Below are 21996 nucleotides of genomic sequence, written 5' to 3' on the forward strand. Positions count from 1 at the left end.
GGTAAGTGAAGCTATCTGATTGTGGTCAAGCTACTTCCTGCACTCTTCCAAATTCTAATGTCACCTCAATGGAGGTGTTTGTGGTCATGCATAATAATAAACTCTAGAGCTGCAATAATTAGTCAGTAAATCAACAGAAAATTCAACTTTCTATGTCTGACAGTAAAAGGAATATCTTTGAGTTTGGGAGTGTTGGTCGGACAACACGACAAATTTGAAGACATTTATTTATGGTTGAATTAATGTTTATTTACATGGGGACAAGTATATGGTATGCATATGGTACAAGCCAGTAAGTGAAAATAAACGACTGAATTGAACTAAAATATATTAAAAAGAAAAGAAAAAATAACAACATGACGAAACAGCAGGATAGGCAAATATATGTGATTGAATTGATTGTCGCACTAATTTGCGGACTAAGTTTTGCACTAAATATGAAATGAGGTTAATTTATGTCATTGCAAGTAAGAACAGTAACCTTAACGTCACATTATTACAATTCACCCACTTTCCCACTGCGTGTTCGGGTCATTCAGGTGAAGTACAGCTGACATATTTAAATATTCCGACGGCACTTGAAGGCGGCGTCAGACTGCACTGCATACGCGCCGTGGCGGAGAGCGAAGATGGCGGAGAATAATGTCGAACCAGAGCACGAATGGAGCGACCGGGCCCTGGACACGGCCGAGGACACTCTGGTTGCAATGGAAACCCTGCTGGCCACACTGAGAGCCTTCGAAGACGTACTCAGGCAACAAGAAATATCCACAGCATCCTCCACGGAGTACTGCGACAACTTCTGTCAGGTAATGTGTACATCCAACATTGAAGCTAACGTTAGCCCAGCGTTAGCTCATCCAGGATTGTTTTTCTCGCAGCCTGCGAGCTAATCTGCGACGGTTGTTGGCCCGCTAGCTCCATGACCCAAGTTTAGGGAGGGTGTATTGCCAGGGAGCAATTGCACAGTGTGTATTTTTATTCATATTTACGCATTGATATGATTTCACGTTAAAGCAATTTAACCTACCATCACTGGACTCATTACAGTGGGTGAGTGATAGGTCCCCCGTTTACTGCTTTAAGTTGTGCAGTAAGCTCGCTTCACTTTCATTGATATTACTCGTTTTTCTTAATCATCCTTCTTGAAAGCATGCAGAACAGGAACCACATTACAGATGTTTGCATGCACATGACATGACCCCAGTTTTGCACATTTTGCATAATTGCATGCGTGTGGGGCGGGGCGGCATCGCTGTGTGTTTATCAAAATTTTCTAGCCAGCCGGACAGCCTGCAAAATGGCATTTTGGACATATTCACAAGTTGCACATGTCTAGTGCTCATCACATTTTATATTCATCGGCTTTGATTACAATGTCAGAGGTTTGCGCAGCTTCTACTTCTGTTGCGTTAATGTTCAAATGGATTGGCAGTGTTGTAGATCTGCCATAATGTAATTATCCTCTCATTACCAGTGGAGATGCACTCTTGTTTGAATTTAAAATATAACTGATTTGAGTACATTATAAAGACGAATATAGCGTTAGAGTCAGTGAGTCAGAATGGGGGAAACTACTTTGGTTTCCACGTTGTAGAATCCACTGATCCTGGACCAGTTGTTACTTTCATTTTATTTCTTGATCCAATGATCACGTTTTTCACTCAAAGTGAGACTTGGTTACCAGCCAAAGTGGACTGTAGAGGTTAAAGCATACATTCACGTTTTTTCAAAAGTTTGTCTCCACGCCATACTCACATGCCCCTACATTCATCAATCTCTGTTGTCACTCTCCTTTTTCCCTTTTAATGCAGAATTCCCACATTGTGTTTTCATGGACAGTTTTCTTATTCAGCTGTAGTAGAAGGATGATAAATGGTATAAATGTTCTACAAAATGTGTAACTTTTATGACTAAGATACCCATTTAATTTCACATTTTAAAGGCAGTTTTTAGCCAGAATGAGAACTAGGTTTTGTCCTCTGTCTTTCTACGGCTTCTTTGGTGAAGACAAATGATTACAACAGCTCCTTCAGTGTACATAAGAGCATGTTACTACTAAGGCTGAATATATGTGAACCTGCCCTTTAATTTCCACTCTGGTAAATTGGTAAATTTAATGTATTTTTTGGGAATAATATTAAAATAAAAACGGTGGTGTTGACTTTCTGTTCCAATCGGAAGTAATCCAGATGTAATTAGTACACTGATAGGGGCCTCCAGGGTTGAGACTTTATTCTTGGCTCCCTCTGAGAGCGTACCTTATTTTTGGACTGAGGGGAATTAATTTAGTGCCTCTGTAGACACAGGCGCAAAACGGTAAGGTTCCTGCTGTCTGACAAATGGGACCCCTGGGATGTTGATAGTAGGATGATTTAATGTGTATGCCTGCCAGCTACATACAGGTGACACACTGGTTTAGACACACTGATGTTGCCCGGGGACAGCTCAGAGTGAAGACAATATTTCATACAAACAACAGTGTGGGAGCTAAACATTTTCTGTTCCCTACAGTTTCTTGTATCAGTAGCCTTCATGGTGTAATTCAGAGGAAAAAAAATGCTTGAAATTTTGTTGAATGAAAGAAGGGACTTCAGCTTGTACTCATCACAAAAATGCAATTCAATGAAAAGCAGTGAAAGCATCCTCTTAGCTGTGAAATATTAAAAGTAAAGGTACAAAGAAGTATTGCCAAAAGATGTCACGGTACACTTTGTGTGTCTCTCTTTTGAGTAGGATTGTGCAGTCCATATTGGCTCACCATTAAAGCTTCAGGGTTGTCATATGCTGTACAGTCAAGTCCCCTCAGGCCCAATCAGGTGTACCTCACAACAGACTGAGTGTCAGCTGGGATCAATCATGTATACACTTTCTCCCTCAGGTGGAAAACCCCTGTTCTTCCAGACAAACGTATCTCTCATCTGATCTCTTCTGATCACAGTTTTTGAACGTATTTACTTGCTTTGTTGTCTTTTTTTCTCTTCATCATTTACATTTCAAAATGTGTATGTTTTCCAGGCACTGATTCACTATGCTGGGAGCAGGAACTCTATGGAGCATGGTCTGCCTCTCCTGGAGGTCTACTGTCTGTCCATAAACTGCTTTGCTGCAGCCAGATCCCACCTCACTGCAGAGTCTGACAAAGTGGCCCTTGTCTTGAAGAGACTAGCTCTGTGAGTACTGAACAATTTAATGGGAAAATAAACATTATAAGCAGATATACATGCGACAGGTTTTCACCACTCATAAACAAAATGCAAATGTGCAGAAGAAAAGAAAAGCAATTTGAATTTTTATTTGATCTACATACTTTGAATTTGGAAAGAAGGAAGTTTATCTTGCCTGCACACTACGCAGTTTTGTGTTGTGTCGCACACTTCTGTTCTTCACTTAGACATCAGTATGCACCCTTCATATACCTGAGCAAAGCACAGCTTGCATGGTTGTCATTTGTCTATTCCAAATAGGGTTGGATATCAGAAGTAAACTCCTACTTTGATTAGATTTCAATTCACAGAATCAAGTCTAGAAGTCCACAATCCATTTATTGATTCTGCGGCTGCAACTGATAAATATCTGTGTTGCATAAAGTGCTCCTTAGAATTTATTCTGGGAACTTAAATTTCTTCTCTGTTCAACAAGTGAGCATCACTGTTGTTTCTTTGAAATTATTGTAAAGTGCACATTATAGGCTAAATTGTAAACAAACTTTCATCCTTATAGATGTGATCCATGAGCTAGCCAGAATTAGCTAACCATCCTAAGTCACAGTCAACTGTGGTAGGTCCACGTGATCTGTAATTTTTCACATGACAGTTATAGGACTATCGTGCCTCCTGGCTGCTCTCATAGGCACCTATTATGTATGTTACTTTTTAATTTAACATAACCTTTTTGTGCACATTGTAATAATTCAGTTTCCACAAAGTAGAAATTATACACACCATGCAGCTGTCACGGAACCATTTACAACAAGTTACCACTGCACACCCATAACATCGATTACTTCTGCTTCCCTTCAAAGTCATAATGTTCACATTTTAATCAACTCAATGAACTCTGCTATGGATGAGCCCATGTAAAGGACACAAGCGCTGACTACCAGTGATTGGCTGTTACTTTGGATTAGATGTGATTCTTGTTGTACTTTCAGGTGCATTAAAGGGTTCACGCTGCAAATGACAGCCTGTCTGAAGGAATTTACTGAACATACTGACATGACTTAAATTAGGTCAGTTAGAGATTCATAATGTCTCTTTCAGTTAATTGCCGAGCTCTCACACACGCACCCGCACACACACACACACACACACACACACACACACACACACCCATCTGCAAATGTTCCTACATGAGCAATGGGGGTTGTTTCAGTGTTTTCGACCTAATAGAAAGTCTTCCATGAGGGATCTATTAATAGTTAGATTGTAATAGTTAAATTTAACTACTGGCAGATGTGGTAGAGCCTATCTATAAAACATTTCACCACTTTTCATTCTGTTTTCAAACACACATTTTTGACATGTTTAATGTACTAAGATGTGAAGTGGACCCTTCTAAAACATTAATGCTAAGCTGCTTTCTTGTACCATCAGAACAATCACTGCATTATGTCTTTTTTGGGGTTTTTGTTTGTTTTGTGTTTTGTCAAAAACTGTCTAAACTGTCTAGAATTATCATAATTTACTGAACCAAGTCTTATCACCGTTGTTATTTCTTTCAGGAGTTGTTTTGAACTGTTGCTGTCAGTGCCTGAGAATGAAATCCCGTATGAAGCCTGGGTTCAGTTCCACCACTCTGTTCAGGTAAAAGGTTCTCGTTTAAAAGCACTTGCTTTCTGACGGGTTACAAATTTAAATCACAGAGAAAAATAAAGGGGTCATGACTTGAGTCAACAGTTATTTCAACACATTCTGTTGTGTGTGAGTGTGAGTGTGTGAGCAAGAATTTAGGAGCTTGATTATTTGTGCCTCAGTGGGTGTTATCAAAGGCCTTCTGATAGGAGTTAGTGAGGCCTGAGAAAAAATGCCTCAGGTTGGTGTAGTTGGCAGTGTTTTGTTTCTCTTTGCGCTTTGTTGAGTCTAAACCACCAGTGTTTATAATGTTTATCTCATCACTTGGTCATCAGTTGTGTACCTTGAAATGACAGAAAATAGTCTGTCTCACATTAAAGGATCAAAGAATGTAATACTAGAAAAGTAGTCTTTAAAAATGTCAAACATTCAACAGTTCTGTTCCCCGATAATGAACATCTCAGTCCTGTGTGTGTAGAATTCAAGTCTTGCTGTGCCAGATTTACAGTACATCCAGTATCATTGGTTCAACATGTCAAGACTGAGCAGGCCTGTGATAAAGTGTGAAGAGTCCTGGGAACTCATTACCACACTACAGCTGCAGTTAGACATACAGTCTAATATAGGCTTTAAAAAAAGTCATTTTCTTTGTCATCTGACTGCGACTACCTAAATCTTCATAACATATTAAGCACGGTGTGTTGGAATTTATACAAGAATTACATTGTTTGATGTCACTTTAAATAAGAAATGGCTAGATTTTTGTTGGGATGTAGACAGCAAAGGAAAAGTAATTACAAACCTGGCAGCGGTTTCTAGACATGAACAGTGGTGTTCAAAAGAGTAATGTTTTTCTTTTTGCTGGGTATATAAATTGTTAAATTGGGCTGACAAATTAAAGTCAGTAATGGAGTAATATGAACTAACGGCCTTTTAAGTTGTTCATTTGTAAAATTCATTATCTCGTGACATTATCACATGACCGTAGTGGAGCACAGGATTGAGGTCTCTGTGTAAGGAAAAGCATGGCACAATTTATTTGGCTTTTTTTGTATTCTAACTTTAAGCGGGTACTGAACAAATAGCTATTTTTTATTGTATTTAAATATGACATTGTTTGTGTGTTTATTGCAGAATGCCCACGATACCTTGTTACAGTATGGAAGCACAGACCTCCAAGCTTTACTCCAGATCACAGGAGAAGGAGGAGCATGGAGCAACCCGGTCCTTACCTCCCTCCTCACTGGCCAGATTACCAACCCAGAAGAAGGTCTTGAGTCCAGTTAACTAATTTACGTTATGTTATTTAGAGATGGCTGCACCAGGTTTTACTTTCAGTGCCTACTGTCACATTGGCCTTGTCGTAGTAGTTTTTAATCAGGCTTTGTTTGAATTCTGTCTCTAGTTGATGCATACATCAGTTTGGAGGGTGAGGGCTTCATGGAGATGCGGGTGAAACATCTGGAGAAGATCGGTGAAGTTGCCAAGGCTGTGGTGCTGGCTAAAGCATGCACTGAATGCAACTTCATCTCCAACCAAGCTACTTTTCGTCAAACATACGTCTCCCTGCTATGTCACCTGCTGCCCAATGAGGAGGCCATCATGGAGGTATTACAATACTTTTAAGATGTTCAGTTATTAGCATGATGCTGTTGTGATAAAATGTGGATTAGTGCAACTGTCGTGATGAAACATACATAATGTTTGTGTACCTCACATGTACTTAGCTGGCACTGTTTAGAACTCTGTATCAACATCACTGTAGCAACATATACAAGTGACAAACCAACCTGAGGAATTTACTAAAAGTACGATACAGAGTGTGTGACTGACACCGAGATTATTATAACAGTCAGTGATTGTATTACAAAAACAGGCAACTATATACACACTTAACAATTCCCTGTTTCTGTGGTTGGAGGCACGTGGTACTGACAGGATGCAGAGCCCAGATGAAACTGCCTCTGTTCTCCAAAACACAGACGCAACATTTCTCTCTGTCCATGCAATACATAATTAATATTAAGTGATAAATAAAAATGGGGACATATTTGCAAGTGAAACCTTCCTTACAATACACTAAGTGGGAATATAAAAAAAGATGTCTATTTATAAGGGTTAGCTGTAGCGTCTCCAAAAATAGAGCCCCAAATTCACATGCAAATGTGAGCTTTCAGCTTTCAATTTCAGCACTCAGTTGGAAGACTCAGAAATCTTCAAACCTGTGCAAGGTAGAGAATTGCAATTGTTTGGCCTATTTTTGGCATCAGGGTGGATATTTTTTTATACTGCAAATTAAGCTATATAATTTTTTACTCTTCTACTCTCAGAAGGATACGGTGCAATCTGTTGTACAGGGTAGTTGTCTGTGTCTTTTTCTTTTTATACCAGAGCTTTCATTCTCATTCTTCCATTCTCAGGTACTCTCTATCCGCTGACATGCTGTTATTGTTTGATCCTTCCTCTGTGGCACTGTGTGTCTCCATTCATCCACTTTTTTGTGCTGCCTCTTGAAAACCTTGTCCAGTTTTAAGTTATCATGCCTTCAGAGCTGTTGAAGCTCTTGCCCCACTGTTTTAACCTCGTAGGGTCATAAAACTTTTCAAAAGAAACCAGGACATGTCCAAAATAAACTGCTGTTGTTTACATTCTTGTAAGATTCAAAATAAAATGTGAATTTAGCACGAAAGGGAAGAACTGTGCTGATGGTTTGTGATAGACTACCATCTTATACTGGCACAAGCATACAGCCAAATCATTGTGCGTGCGGATTGTTCACCCCACCCTTAAAAGAACCCCCTTAGGATCTTTCCTCTCTCCACTGCCTCGCTCACACATCCTGTCTGACCTCTTTTGTCCCTCCTCCTCCACCCTTTGGTTAAAAATAAAAATCAAAGTGATGAATGCAGGATAAACATGGGTGAGGTCTCAAGGTTTTTTATTTATTTTTTGATTATTTTAAAGAGGTTGAACGTTTCAAGCCTTGTTTGTTGCACCTGTAGCTGCACCCAGATGTGATGTCACAGCATCCTGGAGTGTATCTGTGTGTCACTACAACAAGAGGAAAACTTAAACCATTGGAGATGAGCAAAGATAAGCTTTTCAGGGGGTGTCAAAAAGAGTTACACATCCTATCTTAGATTATTGTAGATATTTGGTGATTTTAATACCCATTCCCTTCATTGTATTCTTTTGTGTTGATGTACTTACTCAGCTTCTTCAGCATAACTCGCGCATCCTAAACGTGTTAGCAACTTTAATCATTTTGGGACACATTAACATCCATAAAAGTTAATTATTTTATTATCTCTATTTTACCACACTGTCCTGGCAGTGGTGTATGAGAGTGTGTATAAGATTGTTTTTCTGCCATTTTTCCCTTCATGAGAGACGTGACTATAGTGTGAGATAAAGGTACATTGTAATCAACCCAGGAACATCACAGTTAAATGGTGTGTCATAAATGCTGGCTGGTGTGTTTTAGGTTATTGTTGATGATGGAACTTTAATCCTGACTTTCCTCTTTAAGCAACTGTCCATCATGTTTCACGTGACAGAGGACTGATGGGTTCATATTTCGCTAGAGGAGAGAAATGTGACTCTGCATTTGATATTCCCCTTATCTAAATTTAAAATTGTCTGTGGATATGTTTTCTGTTATATTGTTTTCTAAGTATTCAAGATTATATTTCTCTCCAAACAGATATCCAGACTGGACTGTAAGGATGTACTGGAGATCACATGTAATTTGGAGACAGAGGGGGAAGAGAACACAGCCTTCATCTTGTGCACAACTTTCCTGACTCAACAGCTTCAGCAGCAGAGCCTTTACTGCTCCTGGTGAGAAGTCCCTGTTAAGGGCCATGGGGTTGGATGGACTGCATGTATGTCTGCAGTCACATGTAAATTAATGATGTTTTGAAATTGTCAGTGGCAATCAAGACTAGATGTCTGATCATAGGTTTCTGATCATATAATTTGATTTTCATTTCTTTGTTGCTGTGATGGTCATCAGTTTTTTTGAGAAAGAGAATAGGGACATTACTTAATTTTCTTGTCTTTTCTTCTCCAAAGGGAGTTGACGCTGTTGTGGAGTAAACTTCAGAGGAGGATTGACCCCTCATTGCTGTCTCTTCTTGAACGATGCCTTCAGCTAGGTGCCATTGCCAGAACAGTCCACCATTTGCTTTACCTGGTCCGTGTGATTCAGGCAGAGGTGAGCATTAACAGCCGTGCTGGGTTTGAAATTGGTGCATTAGTTATGTAATCAAAATTTTCAGTTTGTTAGTTCTGTATTATGTATTACGGCACAACAGGAACTAAACTCAGGAAATAAAAGCCTGTTTAGCTTGTGTTTCCTCATTTCCATTGCATCTGAAAAAGAGTGAAGATTAGGCAAATTAGTCAAAGTCAAAAGTCTTTGACTGCAGGAACCGCACCCTGTGCCACTAGCACGTAACTTGGCACTACAATACAGTAGCACACTGACCACAGTGAGCTGTTGGATGTGGTCAGAGCTCCAGAAACTTTTACTGTACCTTTCAACCCATAGAGGTCAGTGCAGTTATGTTTTTTCTGTTAAAGTGCCAAAGTTATTGTGGCATTTTTTGACAGTAACCTGACAGCTTCAAGTCCATTACCACCTCCTCTTAGACTGCAGGAGGGCTGACCCTAATTCGAATGTAGCCTTGGAAAACAAATATGGATTAAATCTGGCTGATAGAGACACATATATGTAGCCAAAAGTAAATGAAAGTGCGATAAATCTCATCTGGGTTTTATGCGGATACTAAATGTTTGAAATGATAAGTGTAAATGTTTAAAGTGATATTAAGGGTCCTGCTCATTGGTAGTAATATATCACTATTTCTTTTCAGGCAGAGGACATGGGGGTACCTGCCTCCGTAGAACTTTGTGTCAAAGCCCTTCAACTTCCAAAGCAGGAGGACTCAGAAACAAGGATCTCTGTCTGTAAGACAGTGTCCTGTCTTCTTCCAGATGACCTTGAAGTGTTGCGTGCCTGCCAACTCACAGAGTTCCTGCTTGGCCCAAGTCAGGAGGTCTTTGGCTGTCTTGAGGAGCTCTACTTACGCCCAGACCAAAAGTATGACCAGGAAAACGAGGTAATTCCCAACTCGCTACGCTGCGAGTTGCTACTAGCACTGAAAGCATACTGGCCTTTTGACCCCGAATTCTGGGACTGGAAAACTCTCAAGTATCACTGCATCTCCCTTCTTGGGTTGATGCCAGAGTCAGAAGGGGAAGAGGACGAAGTGGTAGACAAACAAGAGAAGGTTAAACAACATGAGCCACAGGGAGTTGCAGTGAAAGTCGAGTCTGAGCATCAAAAGAGGATAAATGGAAATCTTGACGGTCATGAGCAGCAGGATAAAAAACAGTCTTCTAACTCAACAGAAATTCAAGGGGAATCAGAGGCAAAGAAACACAAGTTCTGCTGCCAGATTTGTAAGAGGTCAGTCACTGACACCCAGATTGTTCACCACTCCAAAAGACATGCAGAGGACAACAGCCACCCCTGCCCTGTGTGCTTGGAAAATTTCAAGAGCAGAAAGGATCTTGTTCCTCACATAAAACAACACATTCAGAGTGAAGCACATCTTAACAACAAGGATATGCAGAATGAGGACGTGCTCAAACAGATAGATGAAGATGATGACGTTGAACCAGGCGAGATCACCATTGACCCTTCTTTAATGCTGTATTACAAATCCACACATGATCCAGACGTCCTGCACCACATCGTGCAGCAAGCCAAAACTGTTAAAGAGAAGCGCGTGGACGACGATGAGCATATAACATTTGATTACATTGACCAACACTTCAAACTGCAGAACCGGGATGAGTATCCCTGTCCAGGAACCGGGTGTACTCGGATTTTTAAACATTCCAAGTACTTATATGTCCACTTAAAGTCAGAGCACAAGGGGGATGAGAATGTGAAATATTTTCATCAGATGAGAGACAAACGGGAGAAGTGTGTTTTTTGTAGACGCCACTTCGTCTCAGCTTACCATCACCGCAAACATCGGAGGGTTCACTATGGTGACCAGCCTTACATGTGTGTGGTTATAGGTTGCGGAGCTCAGTTCAGCACCTCGCACGAACTTGTTACACACAAACAGACCCATGGCTATCAGCTCAACTACCAGTGTGAGCTCAAAGGCTGTTACATCACTTACTCTGACTTGGGACAAATCTACCACCATGAAGCACAGCATTTCAGAGATGCAGCATTTACCTGCTCTAGCGCTGAATGTAGAAAATACTATTTATCCAAAAAGGAATTTATAAAGCATTTATCCACACACAACATCACCTTCTCTGAAGACGAATTTGAAGCTCAGAGGAAGGCAAAGCGGAAACTTCTTAAGACTGTTACGGAAGCATCAGCCCGCCTTAATAAGTCAGTTGATTCAGAAGAGATTGTAAATGGAGATGTCCTAAACTCCTCCTCAGTGAGCTGTGCCTCCTCTTCACAAGAATCTGACAGCAAAGAGCCCAAAGCAACAATGACCTTGGTAGCTATGTGTTTTGATGGAAGTAAGTTCACCTGTGGTTTTGAGAAATGTGGCATGACTTTCTCGAGAGCCAGAGATGTCCAGAGACATCTGAAATGTGCCCACCCAGAACATCTTAAACTGGAGAACAAAGAACACAAACATGACAAAGAGCGGGGCTCAAAGTCCAAAGGGATTAAGACAGAAACTGACCCAGACAGTGAGGAAAAGGGGAAAAATGAGCTCTCAACTCCTTTTCAACCTGTGGAGGCTGGCAAGGAAAGAAAAACATCTTCTCAACCCAAAAACAATGACACAAACTCCACAAGCCTTCAAACAAAAAATGATGCTCTGAAAGAGATTCTTATTGGGCTCAGTAAACTGGACCTGAATTCCTCACCCTCTCACAGTGTGCCAAGTGAGCCCCCTCAGTCCAACCCAGAGTCTAGTGCATCCCAAATATCTCTTCATCAGGCAATCATGGCAAAACCTCCTGTTGTATTGCTTCAGAAGAGGCCTCCACATCTGCCTGAGGTAAAAGTGAAAACTGAACAAGCGTCGCTAACTGATGAAGAAAGTGGTGTTGAATCGTTAGCCACTGCCAAGCCTTATATCTGTGAGATTAAAGGTTGTGGCTTTAGGACTGCCCAGAGTTACAGCTTACTGCGACACTATAACACCAAACATGGCCGTACCGTTGAACAGGCCAAAAGGTTGACTTCTTTGAAGACCACATCTTTTAAGCCTTATGTTTGCCAGCTTTGTTCCAAGAGTCACAGACAAAAACATGTGTTAAGGGCCCATTATATTCAGATACATAACCTGAGTGCAACTCTGGTGGACAAAATAAGCTGTGGATCTGTACGGTATGAGGTAAACAAAGACACTGCAAAGCAGCACTTGACAAGCCAAGGTCTAAAAGTGAAGAAGAAAGAGATCCCTAAGTTGCCACGCCAAGCTGAGAAAAAAACCTCAACCATGGTAGGCGAAAATGGACAAAATACTGACAATCATTCTCCATCTGAAGAGGAAGGTGAAGACGAAGCAGAGAGTAGAGAAGAAGACAATGCGCAGAAGGGAGAAAGTGAGGATAGGTCCACGCAACAGGTCAGAACTACAAGACGTTTGGTAGCCAGAAGTAATCTCTGCTATATATTGGATAAATTCAGTAAGCCCTTTCATTGTGTAGCAAAAAACTGTGATGCAGCTTTTTCCACCCAGGGAGGCCTCGTGCGCCACCTACAGTTGGTTCATCACTATAATCGCTCACAGCTCTTGTTGGAAAAAGATTTTGATGTGCGTCACAGTCCAGAAGTCAGAAAAGAGCCTGCCAAGAAAAGGCCTCTCCCAAACTCGGACGAACCTCAGCCCCAATACAAATGTCACTTTGCCAACTGTAGCGCCTCCTACCACCTAAAAAGCAGCCTAGTGCGTCACACTCGAGACTGCCACTCTCAACCACCAGAGCTAATAAGGTGCAAGTTTGAAGGATGTACAAGAGTGTTCAGCCATGACGATGCACTTAAAAAACATACACTTTATAGTCACTGTGAGTACTATGATTCGCTTGTGGTACGTCTGCAGAGCACTCACAAAAAGTCGATTACTGGATGCCAAAAGAAGCTTATCGTTGCACCTCAGAGTCCTCAGAAAGAAGAACCCAGTTCACCTGCTACACAGGATGAGGCATCAAGTCCCAAACCTGAAGTGGCTGCCACGTCAGAGGAAATGGGCAAGGAGGCTCTTGAGGAGAAAAAAGCATCAGGACAAAAAAAGAAAGCAAGAAGAAATTGTTTCAGCCATTTTGTCTTCAGATCTCATGAAGAAGCACTACAGATGTGCCAAGACCGCTGTCTGCGTGTGGCCTACCCGTGCATGGTTCAGGACTGCGATTCTGTCGTGACATACATGCAGAGCTTGCACCGTCACTACCTGAGGGTTCACCGCATGCGTCGAGAGGATCTCGTCAAGAATGAAGATACACTTGTTTATAATGCTGAGCAGCTGGAGGAACTGATTCAGAGGAAGTCAGCCAGGCCAACTGTGGCAGGAGCATGCACCCCAAATGGAGTTCACAAAATGGAGTATCAGGCAGAGTCAGAAAACCCAGGGGGGCAGGCCGCACCCATGAGCCTGCACTCCATCAAGGCAGAGGCGCAGGATGAGGATAATCACAATCCATTAGGATTTCCAGAGGAGGAAGAGGAGGAGCCACCACCTGTTGAGAGAAATGGTGTCCTTGTTGGCGCAGACGAGGTGCTGTATGGTGAACCGAGCACAGGCGGGCACACTGAAGACCCAGCTGCAGCAACACAGATCAGTCAGAAACAGGAGGAGAGATTAAGCTTAGATAAAATCAAACCTCTGCTTCGTCCCGTCACTGTTGACCTTTCGCCACCATGCTCACTGCGCTTTACTACTGAAGAGGGCTTCCAAGATGTGTCAGGCAACAAGGATGGTGGTAAAATATGTAACGGGTCAGCAGTATTGCCTGCTCCTCCTGTTCGCCAGCCACTGAAACGGAAAAATGAACTGTCGGAACAACCATCAAACGTGAAAGACCCTCAGCCCCGTAGCCCTTCTCCACGGCCTTTCGACATTGCCGCTTATAAGCCCATGGGCTTTGAGTCCTCATTCCTTAAGTTCATACAAGAGACCACCCCGAAAGACAAAAACACAGTGCCAGCAAAACGGCGAGACGCTTTCAGACGCAGTTGTTCTGTTAAGGAGAACAACCAGTTGGGGATCTCTCACACCCGCAGCAGACGCACTCATTCCCCACTGCTGAAGCCCCACGCTATGACTGGGGACTTCACGTCAATCCAAAACTTGAAGTCCATCCTGGACAAAGCTCTGGCTGGGTGTGGGGACCTGGCCATTAAGCAGCTTCAGTACCTCAGACCTGTGGTGGTCCTGGGGAGACCAGTGTGCACCACCACCCTGCCTGACCTCTTCCCATCAGACACCAACAACAGCAAACTGCTTCTTGGAAGTTAAGTTTAACTGAGCACCTTTTTAACATGGCTATTGAAAATTACTTTGTATTTTCACAGACTGTGTACAAGTATTTTTCTTTGTCCCAAATTGATAGTATCATGGATTTTTTTTTGTTGTTTTCTAAGTTGCCAAACTGAAAGCATATAGGAATTAGCATAAGATAAAAACAAGCTTAAACAGTGCACATCAGATCCAAGATGATTGTTTTTAGACATCTATTATGAAGGCATTCAGATAACACCTGTTACGTTAACTCATCATTACAAGTGTATATACTGTAGTTCTCCAACATAAATGTACAGATTTTCAGATTGTTAGAAATGGTCAGTAGCGTAATGCAAGGCCTTTTCACTTGTGTGAAAATGTGACTGAGAAACATTTCCTTACTACAAATCTCTTGAGGAATATGTTTGGTTATTTTTCACCTCAGTTTATATTAAATCAGTGTTGGGATGCAGTGGACAGGTGTTGGCAGACATGTATGTAACACTTTCTAATAAAATAAATGTGGAAATGAAATAAAGCCATTTGCTTTCTGATTTGTGTAATTGGATTTTTTTTTTTTTTGTAATATACCAGGTTCTTAAAGTCACAATGCATCTTCACGAGTTTGCTATATTGGGTGAGTTTCCTCTAAAAACAAGACAGTGAGGCAGAACATAATGTAAGTAAGACTCGATCAAAAACAAATGTGTTATATGAACAGACAGGAAGAACTGCTTAAGATGTATTGAGTCTAATGTGTAATTTTACTGGCTGGAATATGATATTTAAATTTACAGGTACGCTAGATATTTAAAAAGATCTATGTCCTTATTTCAAAGACAACCTTCACATAATGATGGATAATCTATCAGTAGTTCATTATTTATAAGGAGTACAGATTATGCTGAAGTTACATATTTTATTGTCCCAAAATGCATCTTTTATCCAAAAAACAGAATAACTTCCCTAGGGCCTCAGGAGCCCCAAAACCCCCAGATTCACTGTGTGACATTTAAGTGTGCTTAGTAGTGTGTGAATTTGTTCTGATAAAGCACATCATGTGTGAAGAAGGTCCCTTTGCCAAAATGAAGTTTAAAAGCTATTATTTTGACTGACAACGAATGATATGAAGTAAATATTCTTAAATAGATTAGTGTTTAATCAGATTGAAACCTAGAGCCACGTAATATGGCTATATAGGAATACTATACACATTGCACAGAGTGGAAGAAATGGAGGAAAATAGACCAGCAGCTCATGTTTGCTTTATTTGTCCACAACTGTACTTACAGTTCTTCTGATTTCATATTATCTGGAGTATTTTTCATGATTAAATGATAGACACAGGTGTTGTAAACATTAATATAGATTATAGTACTTTTCTAGTAAACGATACACCGGAAACCCCTTGCACATAATGCCACTATGCACATGCTTGATGATCCTATTCTGCATAAACTGGGTGTGGCACAGTTTCTCCAGAGGTGTGAGGATCCTATAGCGCCCCTCAAAGGCTCAAATGTATCTTCGAATTACATCTGCTCTTGTGTGCTATGATTATTTGACAGGGGTATTAACAGCGTTCACTCTTGAAACTAAATGTCACATTTTCAGAGGATGAGGAGGAAAGTTTCCCATTATTTTCTCTATACACTTCTTAATTTACTCTCACCAAATCGCGAGCCACATGTATGCTGGTTTAGCGACTGTCACTGACTCTACGTACAAGCACGAGAAGACATAATAACACTGTTCCTCTATCTGTTGGGTTAAGACAGAAGTAAAACCTATCCATGTTTCACGTAACATTTTTGACACAAATTTTATGTGAGGGTATCTATTCATAAGAGTGTGTATCAATATGTGTTTTATTAACTTATATATTATAGTACAGTATTTGTTCAGTAAGTTCCTCGACGACGGAACTGCAGTTAAACAACGTTTCAGTGAGGACCGAATTGGTTGCCACACCGACAGGCTCGCATCTCGCATGAATGGAAAGATATTAGCTGTAAAAGCCTTGACATAGGAATGGAAACTGGATGCAGAGATTTCCGAGTTAAAGTTAGTCCGTATCTGTCGATTTAACGTGGGCACACTTTTCCCTTGATTCAACTTTAAAGTGTCTTTGTTTGTTTGTGTGTAGAGCGGGAGCTAAGTAGCTGCTAGCCTGAAGCTACCAGTCAGGCTAGGTAACGTTGACATTAGCATTAGCCTGTCGAGGTAGCCAGCCCTGCTCCAACTACATAGACCAACAACAGAGCAAACATGGTTGAAACTATATTTGACCTCCCGGTCGAAAAGCAGATATTTTATGCTGTTTTGGGATTTTCCTGGACAGTGTACCTATGGGAGGCATACCTTTCTTACAGACAGGTAAGTCAATCATTAGTGTTTGTATTAGACTCAGAGTTTCTGCTTTGTAAATGTGTTTTATTAAGTTAGTCTCTAAAATACATTAATCCGTGAAATAAGCTAACACTGGACAACTTAAAACGTGTGATTTCTGTGTGATGAGTAGTTCTTCCTAACAGAAGTGTAGCAGAAATCAATTTGATGGTGACACATAATATTAAAACCAGATGTTTTTTATATTTCTTATATTGCACATACTTACATAACAGCTGCTATATTAGTTAAGACTTGTCAAAAATCTACATACTGTATAAGACATAGGTTATATATATGTTTTGACTGATATAAATGCATATTTTGAAGTCCTTCAGTTGTGTGAAATTTTGATTACCTCAAAGTTTTGATTATTTACATTAGTTTATATTAAGTGTTGAATGGAGCCAGTAGAACTTGACTAGACATGTATGTTATCCTTTATGATGAATTATAAAATGTAGAAACAAATGGTCAGCCCCTCACTGCCTGAATTGCGCAACTGACTTCTTTTTCTCACCATGTTTGCTGAAGTCACAGTGAAATCTATGAAGATGAAGTTTTGTTTTCTTTAGAAACAGGAATTGAGGCAAAACATAGTTCAAAGAAGGCTTAAGAGTCATTCGTCAAGCATGTTGCCACATACAAAGATTTTTTTCCAGTTGCTCTTGATGCACTGAGACACAGCACAGACAACAAATTTAGAGGAGAGGGCGAACAAAGCTACACAGCTCACATAAGCAGTCAAAGTAAAACAAGTAGCTACAATATACAGGCAAGAGATGGACAACACAGGTTAATTTACACATTTACAGAATTGTTCATACAGGGCTGTTGTATAGGTAATGCAAAATATTCTTGAAAAAGTATTGTGTCAATAATTTTAAAGTTTAGAATAAATTTAATATTTTTAAAAATTTATATTCTTCAATTGGCAAATTTTTTTGAGCGAAAATGAACCTGAGAAGAAATGAACATGTAAAAGTAATGTGGGTCATTAAAAGCATTTCTGTGATGGGAGTATCTTGCTGTTGGACTAGGTGTTGTAAAAGCTTGACAGGTCAAATAAGTGCTTCTAGGAGCATACACCTGCAAAAGAAGCTGAGAATTAAAACAAATACTTATTTATTGTCAATGTTGTAACAAAATTTTGCCAGTTTTCTCTCAAGTTGCCTGACGTTTGATAGATAGATAGATAGATAGATGACTTTATTCATCCCCAAAGGGAAATTCGGTTGTCACAGTAGTCCGTATGTGAATGCAACAAAAATACAAAAACAGTACAAGATAGAATAATACAATGGTATAAAATAGAATATAACAATATATAGTGCAAATGGCAGCAGCAGCAGAATACAACAATAAAGGTATAAAATAAATAAATAAAGGTTTGATAATGTTTTAATTCAACAACACACCTGTAATATGTCTGAAATATGTAGCTTGCCTTAAGCACAAAGGGTGCTTCCCCCTGTTTATACTGTGATGACAAACGTGCTGAGATTTAACGTTGGTGCTGATCTTTGTGTTCCACAGAGGAGGATATACAGAACAACAACACATGTGCCACAGGAGCTAGGGAAGATCATGGATTCTGAAACATTTGAGAAGTCACGTCTTTATCAGCTGGATAAAAGCAACTTCAGCTTTTGGTCTGGACTCTACTCTGAGACTGAGGGGACGGTACGAACAGAACCAGTAGACTGAAACAGATCATTTCACAACAAGTGATTTTCTGTTAAACTCAGTGTGTTTGTGCCAAATATTTTACATGTTCTTTCCTAAAGGTTTAATTGTTTTTTGTTTTTTTTGTTTTTTTAGTTGATCCTGCTCCTTGGGGGAATCCCGTTTCTGTGGGGCGTCGCTGGTTCTGTGACGACTCGCTTCGGATACGGTTCAGAGTACGAGATCACCCAGTCCCTCGTGTTTCTGACGCTTGCCACCCTGTTCAGTGCCTTAACTGGACTTCCCTGGAGTTTGTACAACACATTTGTCATTGAGGAGAAGCACGGCTTTAATCAGCAGGTACACTGATTGAGCACCACTCATCCTCTGCAGACCTGAAACGTGGCTTTGTAGTTTCCTTCCTCAGGAAGAACTGCAGCTGTGGTCGGCTTGGTTTCATGATGGTTACAATGGATTGCAGACAGCAGAGAAGTTGACACAAACTGAGGGATGTGTCACCCTCTTATTTGATATGAATTCAAGCAGACCACAGCAGATTAAAACTACAGACTTTTCACAAACACATCAGAGGTCTAGTGTCATTGTTTGATACTAGACTACAGTTAATCGCACCTACAAATACACACACATCCTGATAGGTCCCTCTCTTTTTCTGTCCTCCATCGTTTTTCTTTATTTTAATGTCTGGTCTTCCTCTCAGACATTGGGGTTCTTCCTGAAGGATGCTGTAAAGAAGTTTGTTGTGACCCAGTGCATCCTGCTGCCCGTAACCTCACTGCTCCTGTACATCATCAAAATTGGTGGAGACTACTTTTTCATCTACGCCTGGCTCTTTACCCTGGCTGTCTCTCTGGTTAGTGGTGCCAGCTTGTTAAGCAGAGGTTTAACTTGTAGAAAAAAAGTAACTCATAGGTTGCTCCATAGTTGTGCTGTGGTTAGTTGTTTGGTACCACCAGTTCATCATAATACATCTCCTCCTCTCCTGTGTTCTTAGGTGCTTGTCACCATCTACGCTGATTACATTGCTCCCCTGTTCGACAAGTTCACTCCGTTGCCAGAAGGAGAGTTGAAGACAGACATTGAGGCCATGGCCAAGAGTATAAGCTTCCCCCTCACTAAGGTTTATGTTGTAGAAGGTAAAGTTTCATGGATATAAATGCCTGTTTATTATTTTAAAGTTTGTAAGATAAGGTGAATGTGTCTTTAATCATCTTGAATGTTTTTCATGCTCTCAGGTTCCAAGCGTTCATCACACAGCAATGCATACTTCTATGGCTTCTTTAAGAACAAACGCATCGTGCTGTTTGACACTCTGCTGGAAGACTACTCGCCTCTCAACAAGACTGGAGAGCCACAGGCCGAGCAGCCGGAGAGCGATGAGACATCCAGCGAAACAAAAGCCAAACCTAAGGTTACTTAGTCATAAACCTCCTTCTTATTGCACTGCTATAAACCACAGTTCTCATTAGCCTTGACATGGTTTCAAAGTTTGTTTGGCTTCAAGCATTAGGGTTATATGAAATGCATGATTAGTTTAATTTTTGCACAGAACAAGAAACAAGGCTGCAACAACCCAGAGATCCTCGCAGTATTGGGTCATGAGCTCGGCCACTGGAAGCTTGGCCACACTGTAAAGAATATTGTCATCAGTCAGGTCAGGATTTCATGAATTTCTCTTTTTAGTGTTGCTTTCTGTAAAGTTTTCTATTCTGTTTTCATTTTATCATTTACTGATACAGATTGAAGTAAATATGCAAATAACATCTTGTTTCTGCAGATGAATTCCTTCCTGTGCTTCTCCCTGTTTGCTGTTCTGATTGGACGTAAGGAGTTGTTTGTAGCTTTTGGCTTCAATGACAGCCAACCCACATTAATAGGCTTGATGATTATCTTCCAGTTCATCTTCTCCCCGTACAATGAGGTGACTATGAGGTTCTATAAACATTGTATCTGAAAATTCCATTGATTTGAGCTATTTATATATTCCATAATATGCAGATCTACGTCCTCACGAATGTATATTTTCATATTTTGTCTTTGCAGCTCCTGTCCTTCTGTCTGACGGTTCTGAGTCGTAGGTTCGAGTTCCAGGCAGATGCCTTCGCACGCGGCATGGGCAAAGCCTCCGAGCTCTACTCTGCCCTCATCAAGCTCAACAAGGATAACCTGGGCTTCCCCGTGGCCGACTGGTTGTTCTCCATGTGGCACTATTCCCACCCTCCCCTCCTGGAGCGCCTCAGAGCGCTGGGCAACGTCAAGCAGGACTGACGGGGCTGGAAGGGGGAGCGGCGACCGCTGCCTCCTCCAAAGGGCCTCCGCAGGCCACTCCTGGCTCTGTGATGCACCCTGGTCTTTCTTTACTCACCTGCACCCCCTCATCTTGTTTTATCTTGTTTTAGTCTCTTCTTCACTTGCCATTCTTTCCATTTTGTTCCCTTTGAAGCTTTGTTTTAAACAAAACCAAAACATATCAGCATAAAGCAGCCCCCCAAAAAATGAGCTCATACTGAGGTCTCTGCTCTTTCTTTAGAGACACCTAATTTGCACTTGCTGGGAGCAATATATCTGAGCAATGTGTGTTTTAAAAGAGTATTGTCAGAGCACAGGCCACATTTTGCAGATAAATTTATTCTTAAAATAACTATAACTGTTGGTAACTTGGTTTCTTTTTAATCTAAAAAGGAAGTGTAACAAAAACAATTTGTCATCTACAAAACCTTGAATTTTACTCGCACAACTATTTGTTCTTGTGATGGAGATATGGCATCCAACTGTTGAGCGCATAAGAGTAAAGAGACGGCTAATTCTACAATATACTGAGAGTTTTATCTGCTGTCAATACAGATGTGGTAGGTGGGCAGACCGATGACTTCTTACGAACTCATGACAATATATATTTTCAGATACACAGGCCAGAATTTGATTTGTCCCTCAAGTGCAATGGTTGCTTTTTTATTCTTTTAAATGCAATATCTCAAGAGAATACGTGTTAATCCAGTTATTAAATCAGATCCCCAGTTTTGCAAGAGGAACTATGTAGATGCTTTACCACAGTAAAAAAAAAAAAGTGAGTGCCTCGAATTACTGCTGTTTTTGTTCAGATAATGAAAATACTATGAACAGAGCAGTGCAGAAAATTTCATTTGAAATTATGTTTGGCTTCTGATTTTCATTTTTTACATGCATTTTGGGGGGCATGGGTCCTTGTTTTTTTCTAAAGTACTTGCTCGACGACAAGGGTGCAACCATACCTGTACATATGTAACTTTAATTAGTAGAGTATTGACGTATGAAGTGAATTGTGAAAAATGTTGAATGTGGATTGAAATTTTAAGTTGATATAGTGGGTTGTTTTTTTTTTTTTGTTTGTTTGTTTGTTTCATCTCTTGGATTTTGGGCCTGAGTGAGCGCAGAGTTGCCTGGAAAGCAAAATATTTATAGGGGACCTTGGAGAGGAGGTCTGCGAGGTTCCTTTTACCAATAAGCCAGTGCCTGGTTTGTTCAGAGGGGACTGTATACTTCCTTTGCAGCATTGAATAAAATCCTTCAAAGCATTTTTTATTATTCTGGGTTCTTCTTTTATTTTTTAAATAGTTATGAAAATTACATGGGATTGAGTTTGCAATCCC

At 40.6% G+C, this 21996-nt stretch overlaps 2 protein-coding genes across 2 annotated transcripts; both read left to right on the plus strand.

Moving 5' to 3' along the window:
• The first annotated feature begins 568 nt into the window (after nt 1-568).
• rlf (RLF zinc finger) lies at nt 569-14847 on the plus strand. Its single transcript, XM_018663568.2, has 8 exons — nt 569-809; nt 3019-3173; nt 4724-4805; nt 5928-6063; nt 6199-6401; nt 8497-8633; nt 8868-9009; nt 9671-14847. Exons 1-8 carry the CDS (start codon nt 630-632, stop codon nt 14306-14308), a joined length of 5673 nt encoding a protein of 1890 aa, XP_018519084.1. The 5' UTR covers nt 569-629; the 3' UTR covers nt 14309-14847.
• Nucleotides 14848-16227: 1380 nt separating this feature from the next.
• On the plus strand, nt 16228-21921 carry zmpste24 (zinc metallopeptidase, STE24 homolog). The gene is made up of 9 exons (XM_018663567.2): nt 16228-16669; nt 18218-18364; nt 18503-18706; nt 19068-19220; nt 19362-19503; nt 19603-19778; nt 19917-20021; nt 20145-20288; nt 20411-21921. The coding sequence occupies exons 1-9, from the start codon at nt 16562-16564 to the stop codon at nt 20633-20635; spliced, it is 1404 nt and encodes a 467-aa protein (XP_018519083.1). The 5' UTR covers nt 16228-16561; the 3' UTR covers nt 20636-21921.
• The last annotated feature ends 75 nt before the right edge of the window (nt 21922-21996 follow it).

This window comes from Lates calcarifer, linkage group LG19 (assembly GCF_001640805.2).
Source record: "Lates calcarifer isolate ASB-BC8 linkage group LG19, TLL_Latcal_v3, whole genome shotgun sequence".
NCBI lineage: Eukaryota > Metazoa > Chordata > Actinopteri > Centropomidae > Lates > Lates calcarifer.